The sequence below is a fragment of the Cervus elaphus genome, chromosome 2 (genome assembly GCF_910594005.1).
Source record: "Cervus elaphus chromosome 2, mCerEla1.1, whole genome shotgun sequence".
In the NCBI taxonomy this organism is placed as follows: Eukaryota; Metazoa; Chordata; class Mammalia; order Artiodactyla; family Cervidae; genus Cervus; species Cervus elaphus.
Genome location: NC_057816.1, coordinates 656,872 through 673,629, shown reverse-complemented (window position 1 = coordinate 673,629; position 16,758 = coordinate 656,872). Strand labels below are relative to the sequence as shown.

Below are 16,758 nucleotides of genomic sequence, written 5' to 3'. Positions count from 1 at the left end.
AACAACCAGCCGCAACCGGCTCCCCACGCCCGCCCGCCCGCCGAGCAGGAAGGGAGCCGGAACTTCTCTGACCAAGACAGAGAAGACGACTGACACGGCTTCCCTCATGAGAGAGAGACCCTCACCCCTCACCCCTCACCCCTTGGCCCACAGCGGGGCCTCTGCCGGAGCCCTACCGGTGCTGGCCATCACTGGTCCATGTGATGGCCAGACACTGACCACGAGGCATCCCGGACCATCTCACAGCACAAGCCAGAGACGGACAGACACAAACCTACAGAAAAAGAATTCAGACCAAAGGGGCAACGCAGAGGAGGAAACCCCAAAACAGTAGATATTCTCACACAAATAGAAGAAAATACACCTTCAAGAACCAGATGCCAGCAACAAAGCAGCACTCCGATAAGAAAAAAGCCCTCGAGGGGAAGGGAAGGGTCAACCAGGAGTCTGGGGTTAATGTGCACACAGTGCTATACATAAAGTGGATAACTAAGAAGGGAGGGGTCAACCAGGAGTCTGGGGTTAATGTGCACACACTGCTATATATACATAAAGTGGACAACTAAGAAGGGGTCAACCAGGAGTCTGGGGTTAATGTGCACACACTGCTATATATACATAAAGTGGACAACTAAGAAGGGGTCAACCAGGAGTCTGGGGTTAACGTGTACACACTGCTATACATAAAGTGGACAACTAAGAAGGGAAGGGTCAACCAGGAGTCTGGGATTAATGTGCACACACTGCTATACATAAAGTGGACAACTAAGAAGGACCTACTGCACAGCCCAGCAAACTCGACTCAATGTTTTGTAATGACTGATAAGGGAAAAGAAGCCTTTAAAAATAGATAGACATGTATGTATAACTGAATCACTGTGCTATACACCTGAAACTAACACAGCATTGTACATCAACTGTACTTCAATTTAAAAAAGAGAGAAAGCCCTCAAAATGTGCAGGAAAGGGAACTCTCGTCCACTGTTGATGGGAAAGGAAACTGGTGCAGCACCCATGGAAAACAGTTACTACATGATCTGGCAAGCCCAGTCCTGGACACACACCCAGAAAAACTCCAATTCAAAAAGATACATGCACCCCAAATGTCCACAGCAGCATTATGTGCAACAGCCAAGACATGGAAGCAACCTAAGTATTCACTGACAGATGACTAGATAAAGAATATATACATTCTTTATGAATATGGCATGGAAGTGAAGTGAAGTGAAAGTCGCTCAGTCGTGTCCGACTCTTTGTGACCACATGGACTATACAGTCCATGGAATTCTCCAGGCCAGAATACTGGAGTGGGGGGCCTTTCCCTTCTCCAGGGGATCTTCCCAACCCAGGGATCGAATCCAGGTCTCCCGCATTGCAGGCGGATCTTTACCAGCTGAGCCAGCAGGGAAGCCCTGAGTATGGTATATTCACATACATATATATAGATACACACACACACGCATGCGTAAGGTACATTCTTTATGAATATGCTGTATAAGTATGTATATACATACACACATACTACTCAGTCATAAAAAGAGTGAGCTAATGCCATTTGCAGCAACATGAATAGACTGAGATTATCATACTAAGTGAAGTCAAACAGAAAAAGAAAAATATCATGTGATATCACTTATATGTGGAATCTAAAATAATACAAATGAACTTATTTATAAAACAAAAACAGAACTTCTTTGGTGGTACACTGGGTAAGAATCTGCCTGCCAAAGCAGAGAACAAGAGTTCAATCTCTGGTCCAGGAAGACTCCAGATGCTGCGGAGCAGCTAAGCCCACAGCACAGGTGCTGAGCCCGCGCCAGGCCGGCAAGCCCCGACTCCTGAGCCCGCGCCGCGGTCTGCGAGCCCCGACTGCTGAGCCCCGACTGCTGAGCCCGCGCCGCGGTCTGCAAGCCCGGCCCCTGAGCCCCGACTCCTGAGCCCCGACTCCTGAGCCCGCGCCGCGGTCTGCGAGCCCGGCCCCTGAGCCCCGACTCCTGAGCCCGCGCCGCGGTCTGCGAGCCCCGACTCCTGAGCCCCGACTCCTGAGCCCGCGCCGCGGTCTGCGAGCCCCGACTCCTGAGCCCGCGCCGCGGTCTGCGAGCCCTGGCCCCTGAGGCCCGACTCCTGAGCCCGCGCCGCGGTCTGCGAGCCCTGGCCCCTGAGCCCCGACTCCTGAGCCCGCGCCGCGGTCTGCGAGCCCCGACTCCTGAGCCCGTGCCGCGGTCTGCGAGCCCTGGCCCCTGAGCCCCGACTCCTGAGCCCGCGCCGCGGTCTGCGAGCCCTGGCCCCTGAGCCCCGACTCCTGAGCCCGCGCCGCGGTCTGCGAGCCCCGACTCCTGAGCCCGCGCCGCGGTCTGCGAGCCCCGACTGCTGAGCCTGTGCACCGAGAGCCTGTGCTCCTCAAGCAGAGAAGCCACTGCAGTGAGAGCTGCGTGCAGCAACAAAGGCCCCGCAGAGCCAAGAACAAATAAAATAAATAAATGCTTTCTGAGGAGTCAAACCATTATCATTCTCAGCTAAGAATAATATTTTCATACAGTAATTAAACGCTATAGATGAATTAAATTAAAAACCATAGCAACCTAGATGCCCATCAGCAGACGAATGGATAAGGAAGCTATGGTACATATACACAATGGAATATTACTCAGCCATTAAAAAGAATACATTTGAATCAGTTCTAGTAAGATGGATGAAACTGGAGCCCATTATACAGAGTGAAGTAAGCCAGAAAGATAAACACCAATCCAGTATACTAACGCATATATATGGAATTTTAAAAGATGGTAATGATAACCCTATATGCAGGACAGAAAAAGAGACAGAGATGTATAGAACAGACTTTGGGACTCTGTGGGAGAAGGCGAGGGTGGGATGATCTGAGAGAACAGCATTGAAACATGTATACTATCAAGTGTGAAACAAATCGCCAGCCCAGGTTGGATGTATGAGACAAGTGATCAGGGCTGGTGCACTGGGAAGATTCAGAGGGATGGGATGGGGAAGGAGGTGGGAGGCGGGGATCAGGATGGGGAACACATGTAAATCCATGGCTGATTCATGTCAATGTATGGCAAAAACCACTACAATATTGTAAAGTAATTAGCCTCCAACTAATAAAATAAATGAAAAAAAAAAAAAAAACTGAGACACATCAGAGCATGGGAAAAGGAAAGCTTAGGTAAGCTAACTCCTCATCTTCCACAGTAAGAAGTCAATAAATAATGGCCAAATGGAGAAAAACACCCATGACTGATACGCAATTTAGCATATAATTTAGAATAAGTAATCACATTTTTTAAGTAAATGTGAAATGAAAATAACTGACTTAAGTTTAGGAATGAGGGAATGGGGTGAGGGTCAACTATTTTATAATTTAATGGGATGGCAACCCACTCCAGTATGCTTGCCTGGAGAATTCCATGGACAGAGGAACCTGGCGGGCTACAGTCCATGGGGTCAATAAGAGTCAAGACACAAATGAGTGACTAACCCTTTCTTAAACTATATCCTTGATTTTGTTTTTCATTTCTTTAAACATTTATTTAGGGACAAGTAACTAGCAAAAATTAATATAATTGGGAAGATCCACCCAAATACCTACTATGACACTACTCCCTCCCCGCCATACAGGATGAATGACCCCCACAACCCTAACTATGGCGCCTTAGAAGATCTGGTCCCCCAGAGTCGCTGCTCCAACAGTCACACTCCCCACGCTCCAAAGCAGGGACCCCCATCCTCGCAGCTCTAGTGGGCAACTAGATCAGGCGAGCAAATTCTGAGCCCCACCGCCCTGCCCAGGCACTACGACCCACTCTCTGCCCCTCTCGGCCCTCACCCCATCCCAGCCAGTCCCCACCCATCAGGTAAACCGCGCCTGACCCGCCTCCTCCATCGGAGCACTTGCTGGCAAAACAGCTCCCCTTCTGCCCTGGCCTGTCATTCCTGGTCTACCTCCCCACCCCCTAGGGGTCCTCACCTTTCTCACCTGGCCCAGAGGCTCCTAACCGTCTTCCCTCCTGTCTCCCCAAAGCCAAGTCCTTCCTCTGCTCACCTGCCCTGGCTCAGCTACAAGATCCCGCCACGCACCCCCACCCTCCTCCGGCTCTGAAGAGCAGGCACAGCGGCCTACCCACCCACCCACCAGCATTCCAAGGAACCTGACCCCCAGCCTCCCGACCCACACCGCAAGCCCCTTCTATTTTCCCCTACATTCCCCTCAACACAGTATGTGTGCACACGTGTTCTGTCACTAAATCGTGTCTGACTCTGTGACCCCAGGGACTATAGCCCACCAGGCTCCTCTGTCCATGGGATTTCCCAGGCAAGAAGAGTGGAGTGGACCATTTTCTTCTCCAGGGGATCTTCCTGACCCAGGGATCAAACTCCTGTGTCTCCTGCATTGGCAGGTGAATTCTTTACCACTGAGCCACCTGGGAAGCCCCAACACTGAATACAATGCAGTGTATTTTAAACGTACTTATTTTATGTCTACCTCACTGGGATATAAGCCACACGAGGGCACTCTTGGTCGGTTTTTCTGTTCAATGTATGAAATATGCACCCAGGAATTTGCTGAACAAATGAATTAATCTTAAAAAAGCACTCTTGACCCAATCGTGATAGGCAGAATGCTCCCAAAGACACTCACACCCCAATCCTAGGACCCCATGAGTCTACGGATGTCCTCCTAAACCTGAGGTGCCCCGGGAGACCTGAGGGAGCGGTCAGGGAGACCCAGGTCTGGAGATGGACTGGCTGGGGGGCGCGGGGAGGAGAGCAGGAGAAGAAAGGTGGGCGGTCTCCAGGAGGGACTGAGGCTCTGGGAGACGCAGGCCGAGCGCCTGCTGCCAGGCTGCGCCCGCTTGGCACAGCTGTGCCCGCTTCCAATCAAAAAGGGCACGCCCATGTCAGAGCAGCCTTCGGGGTCTCCACCTCCTCCCTCCCCTCTCTGCCGCAAAGCTAGGCGGAGACTCCCGTTTCCCAGTTGTTCTGGAAACCGCCCATCAGGCCCCCTGCCCAGTCCTCTCCTGTGACCCCCTGGCCAGCCCTCCTGCCTGGCCCAGGTTGCCTGATGGCTGCAGCACATCTGGAGCTCTGGCCATCCTCCTGGAGAGTTGGCTCAGCAACGCGCTGCAGAGGAGAGGTCTGGAGCCCCAGTTGCTTGGGTCTGGGTCCTCAGGGACCATTTCAGGAGCAGTGCCTGGGCCTCCTTTGCCTCCGCTCCTCTCTCCAGAAAACAGGGAGCACCTCAGTACCTGCTGTGAAGTATCACCGTGAAGATCAGCTGCGTAAACAGAGGTAAAGCTTCTGTGACGATCGCCACTCCTTCCATCAGCTTCCAGCTCAGATTCGAGTCTCGTGGTTTAACATGCCACCTACACACAACGCCGCCGTCCGCTCACCTCCGAATTCCAGCCTTGGGATCCAAACACACACTCAACATCTCTCCCAAACCTACTGCCATAAACAGGGTCAGGATCTACCTTCCCACTTCAGGCAATAAAAACCTGAACAAAATATAGGAAACAATAGTTTTCAGACACTGGACAACAGACTATGGAAGACAGCAGTCACTGAGAGGATACCTCTCAGGTGACTGAGTGGAGAGGAGCCTCACCACTTCCCTGGGGAGGGGAGACCCAAACAGAGCCCCGATCCCCGAGCTCCCTGAAGCGTGGGGCAGGCACAGGAGACCAGGCGCACTCCTGTGAGAGCAGATACACAGAGTAACGCGGACGTCAGTTCTGTCTGCTCTCACAGAACTTAAGTCTCTGAAAGAACAGGGACTGTGTCCCTTCGGTTACGCACTGAATCCCCGATGCCTAAGATAATGCCCAGCACGCAATGGGCACCAACAGATTTCTCAAATGAACGAATGAATGGAACAATTATGTCAAAAAATACAGTCCAGAAAAACAAAGAAATAAATTTTTAAATACACACCTTTAAAACACCCTTCACTCTTGGAGTTGTATCAAAACTATTACAAAACAAGAATGTAATATGAAAACAGTATCTTCTTGGCTACTTACACAGCAGATTTACGTCAGATCTACAGTAAACGCTGCATCGGAGAGCACACATCAGACAAACATCAGCCCCAACAGAACAGCACCTCGTGTCCCTCTGTGACCAGCTTTCCCAAGACAGTCTAGGAGGCTGTGGACACAGGACCTACAACCCATCCACGGAAGGCAGCCTCAGAAAGGCCAGGCCTCGGGAACTGGACTCAGCAGCACAGACCTGCCAGCCCTCCAGTCCTGCTCCACCCCCGAGCCAGGGAGGCCAGGGAGCTGCTCCAGACGAAGACGACTCAGGCCGCAGGTGAGCGGTGAGAGCCGAAGTCTGGACGGGGAACTGACTGACCGGAAGCCGTGTGCTAGAGCCCCTGAGTCTGTGAGGGGTGCATCCAGGGCAGGGGCCCGCGGAAGGCGCCCTGCAGATGCATTCGAGCCTCCATCCACCACAGGCCGCACTGCGACCGAGCACCCGCCGCATCACCGGAGGCTCCGCTCTCACAGGCACAGCGAGGGTCAGAAGAAGGTTCTGGTCGGGTAGCACCATACAAGACACACCCCCCTCACAGTAACCGGCCAGAAAAAGCTGTTTTTCAATAGCAATAAATGCAATCCAAAAGTATTCCAAAATATTCATTTTATTGCTCTATTTTTCCCACTGTGCTTCAAAAGACTATTCAGTATCAATGCAGTCCCCTTTTTCAGTGCTGTTTAAACTGCAACACAAACACGTAATTGCCCTCCCAACCCCACCACAGGAAGGACGACCTTAGGAAAAGCAGAGCAGGATCCCCACACAGCGCCTGACCCCACCTTAAGGAGCTCAAGGTGCTCTAAGTACACTGAACACCTAATCCTCACAACACCCTTCTGCTGCCATCAGAAGGGACTTTAAAGGGGAAAAAAAGACACTGCAGTGCAAAACAGAAGCCAAGCAACCCAATTTGGATTTGGTCTTCACACTTTTAAGCAATCCTGCAGATGAGGGCAGGTGGAAAGGATCACACAAAGGAAACACCTCAAATACAAGGATGGGTGAACACAAAACCCCTTCAAGTTTCACAGAGTGAGGGAGGGGGTAGATGTTTTACTTTCCTTTTTTTTTTTTTTGCCTATGCTGTATGACTTGCAGGATCTGAGTTCCCGGACCAGGGATGTAACCCAGGCCATCAGCGGTGACAGCACCAAGCTCTTTCTATCCACTGTACTGCTGGGGGATTCCCTCACTGGGTTTAAATTTGAGGAAAAATGAAGACTCCCAGCTGTCTTGGGCCACAATTTGCAAAAGTGAGAAAGAAAAAGGGACAGAATCAGGATCCGACTCCAAACACTGGCCAGACGCCCCTGCCTTAATGAGCAGGTCCAATCCTCAGCCAGCCACTCCCCCTGCCCAGGGCCAGGAGTGAGCCGGGGAAGAGGCGTCGGCCAGAAAGGAGCACAGGCCAGTGCGGGCACCTCACTGCCCTCCTTAAACCTGGAGCACACAGCTGCCGAGGGCAGACCGCTGGCCCAGCCCACACCGTGCGCTCCCACGTCTCACCAGCGGCTCCCCCAGCAGCCCGAGCCCCCGCCCTCGAGCGCACGGCAGGGTTGCCCAGCAGGGACTGCACCCCAAGGGCATGCTGCGCGGGCGAGGCAGAGCCTGCCTCTTCCCTTTCTGGCACCGCACGTTGGCCCCACACCCACGTCGGCCTCCGAGGCATTGCTTTAAGTCGGGCGCTTCCTCCCGACAGGTTCTCTATTCCACGCATCCTGGCATCCCTCACAGCCCTCCCTCCACACAGAGGGCAAGGGCTGACCTCAGCACACAGCCCCAGCTCCCCACCACGAGCGAACACCCACTGCAAGCCAGCCTGAAATTCTCCTCCTAGGCAAGCGACTCACATTGCTTTCCATGACATCTCACCCGTGTCAATTTTCATCCCAAAGTCATGAAGACTCTGAAGAAGGCCAACGCCAGCATCAGTGAGCCCAGTTTTATGGTCTGACCCCTCAGACATCCTGTGACCTAGTGAAAACTGCTCATTTTTTCTTCTAATGAGTATCTCTCAATTCGTTTGGTAAGCTGATGGTGAAGTGACTTCCCTTTCCTCCATGCTGCACCCATGGGAGCTGACAGAAGCCACGGGCTCTCTAACTCCCCCTGTGGGGTCCACCAAGCCCAGTGCCGACCAGAGGGAGGGACGCATTGCTGCACACGCTCCCTTCATTTCCTCACACAGAGCAGGGTAGGGAGCAAGGACCAGACAGGCTTCGAGGGAAAAAGATGCTCCACAGGGCCTCAGGCAAACACGCAGTGCTCCCAGGCAGACTCGCACTCCCTGCTTTGGGTGCCAAGCATCTGTGACCCTCTATTACTCCCTCTGCCCCCTCCCCAGACCCCCGCTCTCCAACCTGGGGGCTCCCTCAGAGCAAGGACCCACCTCCTCCACCCTGTCTACCTAGTCCCCCAACTCTGCAGACGTAGACAGGAGCTCACCTCCCATGTGTTGTCTGCAAGCACCTCTGGGGCTGGGAGCTTCATAGTCAGCTGCTCAGAACCCCAGCGGTGTTTCACACAACAGGCCCAGACGCTACCCTTTAACTGAAACCTGAGGCCCATGCTGTCCAGAACTCAGAACCGCTCAGCCTCTTGGAGAAAGCCAGCACATGACCGGGGCCACGGCCCCCACGTGTTCTGTTCACCGGGAGGGGACCACCTAGAGCTTCACGGCAGCACTGCAACCAGACAGGTTTGCCACAGACTCACAAAGACTTTCCCTCCTTGGAGCCTCCGAAGCTTTGAAATCCGAACTAAGGGAGGCTGACCTCGCACCCAAGACCTGCAAGTGACATCCGAGGAACGAGAGCCCTGCTGCTCAGAGCTCCCACCAGAGCCCCTAGGTCCGCTCACAGTAAGGCCAAGTGCCTCTTCCCACTGCACTCCTGAACCTTACCCTTGGGTCTGACCCTGTTTGACTTTTTTAAAGCCAAGAAATGCCACTTAATCCCCAAAAGACGGTCTTTCCAATAACTTCACAACTATAAAATCCTGACACATGTTACTGCCAAAAAATAAATAAATGAATGGAGTGAAAATCATTTTAAGAGGAAAGAGAGGTAATGCTGAGTATCTGGCTGGAGAATACACTTTTCACCAGGGCACCTCGACATCTCAGAGAGGAAACAGAGAGGAGCCAGGAGGACACAGTGGGGACACAGGGACTTCCTGGAAGCCGCAACGTGGTCAGACCAAAGACTTCCTTCCTCTTCCAGCCTAGAGGTCCGTCCCGTCCCCAAGCCTTGGCACAAACTTGCTAAATCAGTTTCTAAGGAATATAAATTATGCATAAGAGTGCAAAAGGAAATATGCAACAAGAGCACTTTTTTCAAAGAGTCAGCATTTTTCAAATGTACAGACAAGATTAAACTGAACCTTACTTAAAAAAACTTTAAAAAGTTAAAATGCAGACTGACCATCCCTGATTCTGATCTTTACTACTACCCAGGAAAATCAAGTGCTAACCCTATGTTTCATTTTAACATTGAAGTTTTACACTGAATTTAAATTTTCATGTCCAATTTATGACTCATAACAAATGAAATTTTACAAACAAGTAAAATTTTTTAAACTTTAGTCATGCTACAATTCAAAGGAGTGCCCAGTTTCAGCGAAGTTATTACCAACAGAAACGGGGGGGGGGGGGGGGGGAGCGTGGAATCGAGCTCCGTGGTGACCACAGGACGGGCACGGCCAGTCATCCTCAGTTAAATCACTGCGCCTGCAGGAAAACCACATGCTTTCTCCAAGAACACGGAAATTGTTTTTGGCCAAATGGCTAATTACATCTGTCCACTTGAATCCCTTCATCTGAGTGAGTGCCAGGAGGAATTAAATAAAAAGCCTCCAAGCACCGCTGAAGTGTCTCCACTCATCTGTGCAGCCCTAGCTTCCACCACCGCGTGCGTGGAGGAGCAAATGGCATTTTCCCGGCCACTGGCAACATGGCGGGTTCTACAAGAATGAAGTCTCATCGCTCCTCTCCCTCAGCACGGTCCTGGTTACTCTGTAGTCAGTTCTGACGTTTTCAGCAGGTTCTACATCTGGAGCAATGTTCTAGAATCAACAAGTCAATCCGTAAAGCTCCTCCGCTGATACTATCATACGTGCAAAAGCAAACAAAAGTTCCCAAACAACCAAATAAACAGCAAATAGCCATTATTTTACCAGTTTCAGCAGTTCTTTCCTTTTGTTTGCTGTTTGTTGTTTTGGCCACTCCATGCAGCCTGTGGGATCTTAGTCCCTGACCAGGGATAGAACCCGTGCCCCCTGCATTGGGAGGGCAGAGTCTTAACCAGTGGACCACCAACGAAGGCCCAGATCCTTCCTTTTGACTTCAGTGCCTGAATGGATGGCCCTCCAGGGACTGTGCCAGTGAGAAAAGCCAGCCTCACTCAGCAGGTCACACACTGCACGGCATCCTTGAGAGGTGACGCAGAGACGGAGAACACAGGAGTGGCTGGGGCAGAGGCTGACCACACGATGTGGCACAAGAGGGCTTTGTGATGGTGAAACAGCTCTGTATCTTCTCCGAGGTGGGGTTACATGAAGCTGTACCTGAGGAAAGCACACAGACCTTGGGACTTCTCTGGCAGTCCAGTGGTTAGGACTCCTCGCTTTCACTGCGGAGGGCCCTGATGGGGGAACTAAGAGTCCGCAAGCCTTGTGGTGCAGCCAAAAAAAAGTACACAGACCTACACACACATACACACACGCCCTCATGCACACGCACATACATCCTGCATACAACACTTGAGAAATGTGACTACCCCGAGCGTCAGTTTCTTGGTGTTGAAGCTATACTGTCATGAGAGGGGGGAGACAGCTGAGGAATGCTGGGGCCTCCCTGCCCATTTCTTTGCAACTTCCTATGACTCCATATTTATTTCTGAATAAAGAAATTATTTTGCAACTAGGACTAAATAAAAGGAATAGAATGTTTTTAACAACATATTTAAAAACGATCGAGAGAAACAGTTCATGAACTCCCACACACCAAATTCACTGAGTCAAATTTAGCTGGCTGAAGTCAGTAAGACAGGACCAAGTTAATGTATGAGGCACAGAGCTGGCTTGCTACCTGAGCCACAAAGCTACACGGAGCACCAGGACTCGGGCACCGCTCAGGCCCGGCAGCATTTTGCAGCCAGCCGCCACCTGAGGCAGAGCTCGCGCTTCAGTTCAGTGGCTCCGTCGTGTCCGGCTCTGCAACGCCATGAACCGCAGCACGCCAGGCCTCCCTGTCCATCACCAATTCCCGGAGTCCACCCAAACCCATGTCCATCGAGTTGGTGATGCCATCCACCCTTCTCATCCTCTGTCGTCCCCTTCTCCTCCTGCCCTCAATCTTTCCCAGCATCAGGGTCTTCTCCAGTGAGTCAACTCTTCGCATCAGGTGGCCAAAGTATTGGAATTTCAGCTTCAACATCAGTCCTTCCAAAGAACACCCAGGACTGACCTCCTTTAGGATGGACTGGTTGGATCTCCTTGCCGTCCAAGGGACTCTCAAGAGTCTTCTCCAACACCACAGTTCAAAAGCATCAATTCTTCGGCACTCAGCCTTCCTTATAGTCCAACCCTCACATCCATACATGACCACTGGAAAAACCATAGCCTTGACTAGACGGACCTTTGTTGGCAAAGTAATGTCCCTGCTTTTTATTATGCTGTCTGGGTTGGTCATAACTTTCCTTCCAAGGAGCAAGCGTCTTTTAATTTCATGGCTGCAATCACCATCTGCAGTGATTTTGGAACCCAGAAAAATAAAGTCAGCCACTGTGTCCACTGTTTCCCTATCTATTTGCCATGAAGTGATGGGACCGGATGCCATGATCTTAGTTTCCTGAACGTTGAGCTTTAAGCCAACTTTTTCACTCTCCTCTTTCATCAAGAAGCTCTTTAGTTCTTCCTCACTTTCTGCCATAAGGGTGGTGTCATCTGCATATCTGAGATTATTGATATTTCTCCCCGCAATCTTGATTCCAGCTTGTGCTTCCTCCAGCCCAGCGTTTCTCGTGATGTACTCTGCTATAAGTTAAATAAGCAGGGTGACAATATACAGCCTTGATGTACTCCTTTCCCAATTTGGAACCAGTCTGTTGTTCCATGTCCAGTTCTAACTGTTGCTTCCTGACCTGCATACAGGTTTCTCAAGAGGCAGGTCAGGTGGTCTGGTATTCCCAATCTCTTTCAGAATTTTCCACAGTTTATTGTGATCCTAAAGGGGGACATTTAAGAGACCACATCATGCAGAAAGGTAAAGGAAGCCACAATTTTAGAGCTGAAACACTTCAGAGATACTTCAGCTACACACCCACTGTCCGTGTCTGCAGGGGAGATGGAGCTCTGCGGCTGTGGGTCCAGGTACCCTCTCTGCACAGGGGTCACTCTCATGACAGGAAAGCAGAGCCACAAGCAGAGGAAACGGGGACCCCTCACCTGCCACCGAGGGCTCAAGCTCAGAGCAGCTCTGACCAGGCGGCAGGCTCTCAGGTCGGACCTCCTCCTCCTCCCTGCTGTGCCCATGGTTCACCGGGCCTGGCCAGAACAGGCCCCGGATCACTCCCAGGGGAGAGCTCTGCACTCGCCTACTCAGCTACTGGGTGACCGTCCCACACGGACACGGCGTGTGGCCCCCACCCTGTGGGGCTTCCAGGGCGGGGCAGGGCGGGGACAGAGAGCCACGAACTGCCCACGCTGTCCTGACAGGAGAGGACAGCCTCGAGGCTGATGAGGGGTAGCAAGGTGCGGTGGGAAAGCTGGTTTTGAGGAGAGGGCCACGTTAAACAGAGGCCTGAGCCCACCCCTGGCCCTCCGAAGGATTAGGCACTTCTTACAGCAGCTCCTTCACTGAAGACACTGTCTAATTCACTGCTCCACACCAGTTGCTCAGGGCCCAGAGTGGGGATGCCCCCCAGAGCAACAGCTGGAAACATTTCTGGTTGTCACAACTGAAGCATTTAGAAGGTAGAGGCCACAGGAGAGAGTCACACAAGTGATCAGTCTCAAATGCCACAGGGCAGAGGTGGAGAAAGTCTGTCTATACTCAGTCGACAAGCCAAAATCTCACGCTGTGGCAGACCCAGCACAGAACACATCTAGTTAGGAGAACTAGTCTACAAAACTGAGAAAAGGGATTTCAAGCTCAATGACCCGCCCAAAGCAATTTTCTTCCACAAAGAAAGGACAGATGTCAAGGTTAATTTAAGGCAGCTGAGCCCTGGCCCAAGGGTCTCCTGAAGCAGCAACACACCCACATTTAGCTTTACAAGACACATTACCACTATGCATATTATTATCTAGAAAATCACATTACACAGCAAAGGAGAACAAAAGGATACTGCCCTACTTGTAAAAGCGCAGACCTCAGGATGTGTTTCCACGTGGATTTCTTGCAGAAAAGGGGAAGGAAAAGAAGATCGAACCTTCCCCAGTCTGGGTCCTTCATCCCAGTGTAAGGAAGTGAGGCGATCAAGGGAGGGCTCCGGACAACAGCACAAACCAGCAGGTGGTTACACGCATTTTTTAAAAATATACAGTGAACCTCAACCACTCTAATCCACAAATGTCTGGTGGGTAAAAAATGAAAATTAAAGCCAGACAAGAAACTGGTCTTGTGTGTTTTACTTCTTAATTAAATAAAAGGAAAAGTGAAGTCGCTCAGTTGTGTCCAACTCCTTGCCACCCCATGGACTGTAGCCTGCCAGCCTCCTCCACCCATTGGATTTTCCAGGCAAGAACAGTGGAGTGGGTTGCCATTTCCTTTGCCAGAGGACCTTCCTGACCCAGGAATCGAACCCTGGTCTCCCACACCACAGGCAGACTCTTTACCATCTGAGCCACAGGGAAGCCCAAACGAAGGGAACATTACCTGAAAATCAACAGGAGTTTCTGCACACCAAAGTTAAATGTTATGGTGGAGGAACGGTGCACCCCCGCCTCCGGCCGTGTTCACCTTTCCGTGCGGATTTTTCCACGCTGTGAGGGGCACACGTCGCTGAGAACGCGGTCCCTGACCGAAGACAGCGGGCAGAGCAGCATTTCCCCTAGGCCATCCCACCCCACCGCCCGGGGCCGATTCCCTGGGAACGAGTCACTCTAATCAGGGCCTAACAGGCCGCCAGGACCCGGGCCAAGCAGCTGCTTCCCCGCAAGACGCGGGTTTCGCTACTCCCACTCCCAGTGAAAAATGCACACTATTCTGGAAAACGCTGGGTTAAATGCTCCATTACTAGAAAGACGGCTCGGGGTGACATCATGCTGGGGAGGGGCGGCTTCGCCAGAAGCCCCTCAGCGGAGCCAGGCCCCTCGCGCGGGTGCTGAACGCTGCCCGCACCCCGGACCCCAACCCCAGGCCCCCCGCCCTCCAAGTCCGCGCCCCGGACTCCACCCCCAACCCGAGGACCCCCGCCCGCCAGGTCTGCGCCCGGGAGCCCAGCCCCAATCCCAGGACCCCCGGCCGGGACCCTAGCCCCAACTTCAGGACCCCCGCCCTCCAAGTCCGCGCCGGGGACCCCAGCCCCCAACCCCAGGACCCCTGCCCTCCAAGTCCGCGCCCCGGACTCCACCCCCAACCCGAGGACCCCTGCCCGCCAGGTCCGCGCCCCGACCCCAGCCCCGAACCCCAGGACCCCCGCCCGCCAGGTCCGCGCCCCGACCCCAGCCCCAACCCCAGGACGCTCGCCCTCCATGTCCGCGCCCCGGACCCCAGCCTCCGAAGGCCACTGCCGGCCAGCCCTTCACCCCGGCCTGCGCCCCCGCCCCCCGCAGGCCGGTCCGGCGCCCAGCCACTCACAGTTGCGGATATCCGAGATGAAGACCGCCAGGCCCCGCATCCCGTCCCCCTTCGACACGGCCGGCATCTTCGGGCCTGGGGAGCGGCCTGGGCTGGCGGGCCCTGCGAAGGAGAGGGCAGCGGGCCGCAGGAGCGGGAGCCGGGAGGAGCCGCCTCAGCCCAGTCGCCTCAGGCTCCAGCACCGCTGTCGGGGCCGCCGCGCGCGCGCGCGCACGCACGCACGCTCGCTCGCGCGGCGACCGACGGCGGCCGGGGCGCGGGGGCGAGCACGTCGGCAGCGGGCGCGCACAGCCGGGCGGCGGCCCCGGGAGACTTGCGCCGCGGGAGGGCCCGGCGGAGGCGAGAGAGCGCAGGCCTCCGCGGCCGCGCGACTCGCTCCCCCCGGCTCCACCGCGCAGAATCCTCACCGCCCGACCCCCGCCGGGAACCCCCACCGCCAGCCGCCCCATCCCGCCGCCCCGCCTCCGCCCCCTCTCACCGCCCTCCCCGCCCGGCTCTGGGGGCGCTTGCCGCCGGCCTCCCGCGGGGAACCTGTCCCCACCCAGAGCTCTGGGGCCAGCTGTCCATCACCCGTCCGTCCAGAGCCGGCCCATCTCTTTACAGAGGAGACTGAGCCCTGAAGAGACGGCTTCCCCCCACTCCTTGACAGCACCAGGGGACCAGGGCTCACTGTTGAATTCAGTTCCTTGGTAACCAACCGCACCTTTTGCCACTGTTGCCGCCACGCACCTCCGCAGCCTGAGGAGGTGGAGGTGAGGACCAGGGCCCACCCGTCGTGCACTGCAGGGGCCTTAGCAGGCAGAGACCCCCAGGAGTTTGTCTGGAGAGCAGGTGGCCCTGCCAAGCTCTCCTTCACGAAGTGGGATGGCTTTGAAGAGGATCCTTCCTCGTTTGGGGTTATCCAGGCCCTGTAACCTGTGTCTGTCTGGAGAGAGGTTCCAATGCCACAGCCCAGACCCATCCCAGCTCACTTCCCAGTAAGTGGCCGGCCCCTGATGGACCCTGGCTAGGAGAACAAGGGGCAGGTTCCCTCCCGTGGACCAAGGACCCAAGCTCTGGTCCTTTGGGACTCCTAGGGGAAGCCAGAACCTGTGGAGACCCGTATCCATATAAGGCAGCAATTTCACCACCTTCCAAAACTTCCAAAGGGCGGGCCCGCAGAGGGCTTCCTGAAGGAGAGACCCCCTAGGGCCTGCTTCCCCAGGCCAGGAGATAACCTTACCACAGCTAGGCCAGGGGACTCAGGCGAGGAGAACATGACCCACCTCTGGCAGCCATTCACAGGGCAGGGCAGTGCCAAGAGGCTGCAGGGGCTCATGCGGGGCATGGACAGATGGCAAACTCAGCCCACAGTAGAGGGGCTTCTTGGAGGACAGGCTTAGAGATGGACAGGCATCACACCTCTCTCAGTGCTGACCCTGGGCTTCCAGCACCTCCTGGGATCCCTACACATGAGTGTGTATGTTGGTGGGGTGGGGGGGTTGAGGCGGGGGCGGGGGGCGGGGGGCGGTCAGTGTCCAGAGACTGATGAGACACGCCACTGGCCATGAGAAAGACCCCAGCCTCCTGCTTCCTGCCGTGCCTTCACCTGCCCTTCAGGTCACTTAACCTTTCAGCAACATGCAGTGCTCCATTTCTTGGATTGTGTGAACTGGACCAGCCAGTGCTGGTTCCCAGGCCCTCCTCATTCCGTGGCCGGTGGGAGGGGGAGGCCCTTGCATTCTGAAGGAGAAACAAAGGTGGGGGAGCCCAGAGCCAGGGCCCGTGGTGTCCAGAGTGATCCTGCTTGTACCTGGGCCTGTCAGTTTTACGAGTGACCCAGTTTCCTTCCCATAATGTCTGGAGGGGGTTGCTGACAACAACCTTCCAGAAAACTGGGGTTGGCATCCTGGCCCAGACAG

At 54.1% G+C, this 16,758-nt stretch overlaps 1 protein-coding gene across 4 annotated transcripts in view; it reads right to left on the bottom strand.

Moving 5' to 3' along the window:
• AP2A2 (adaptor related protein complex 2 subunit alpha 2) overlaps positions 1-15,069 on the bottom strand; it is a 69,881-nt gene extending 54,812 nt beyond the window's left edge. For 2 of the 4 annotated variants that reach the window (XM_043922749.1, XM_043922750.1), the window contains exon 1: positions 14,858-15,069. In XM_043922749.1, coding sequence (XP_043778684.1) covers positions 14,858-14,924 — 67 coding nt within the window. In that variant the 5' untranslated portion in view covers positions 14,925-15,069. The remainder of the gene's footprint in view (positions 1-14,857) is intronic. The other 2 variants (XM_043922751.1, XM_043922752.1) reach the window with 1 other exon arrangement.
• Between the last annotated feature and the right edge of the window lie 1,689 nt (positions 15,070-16,758).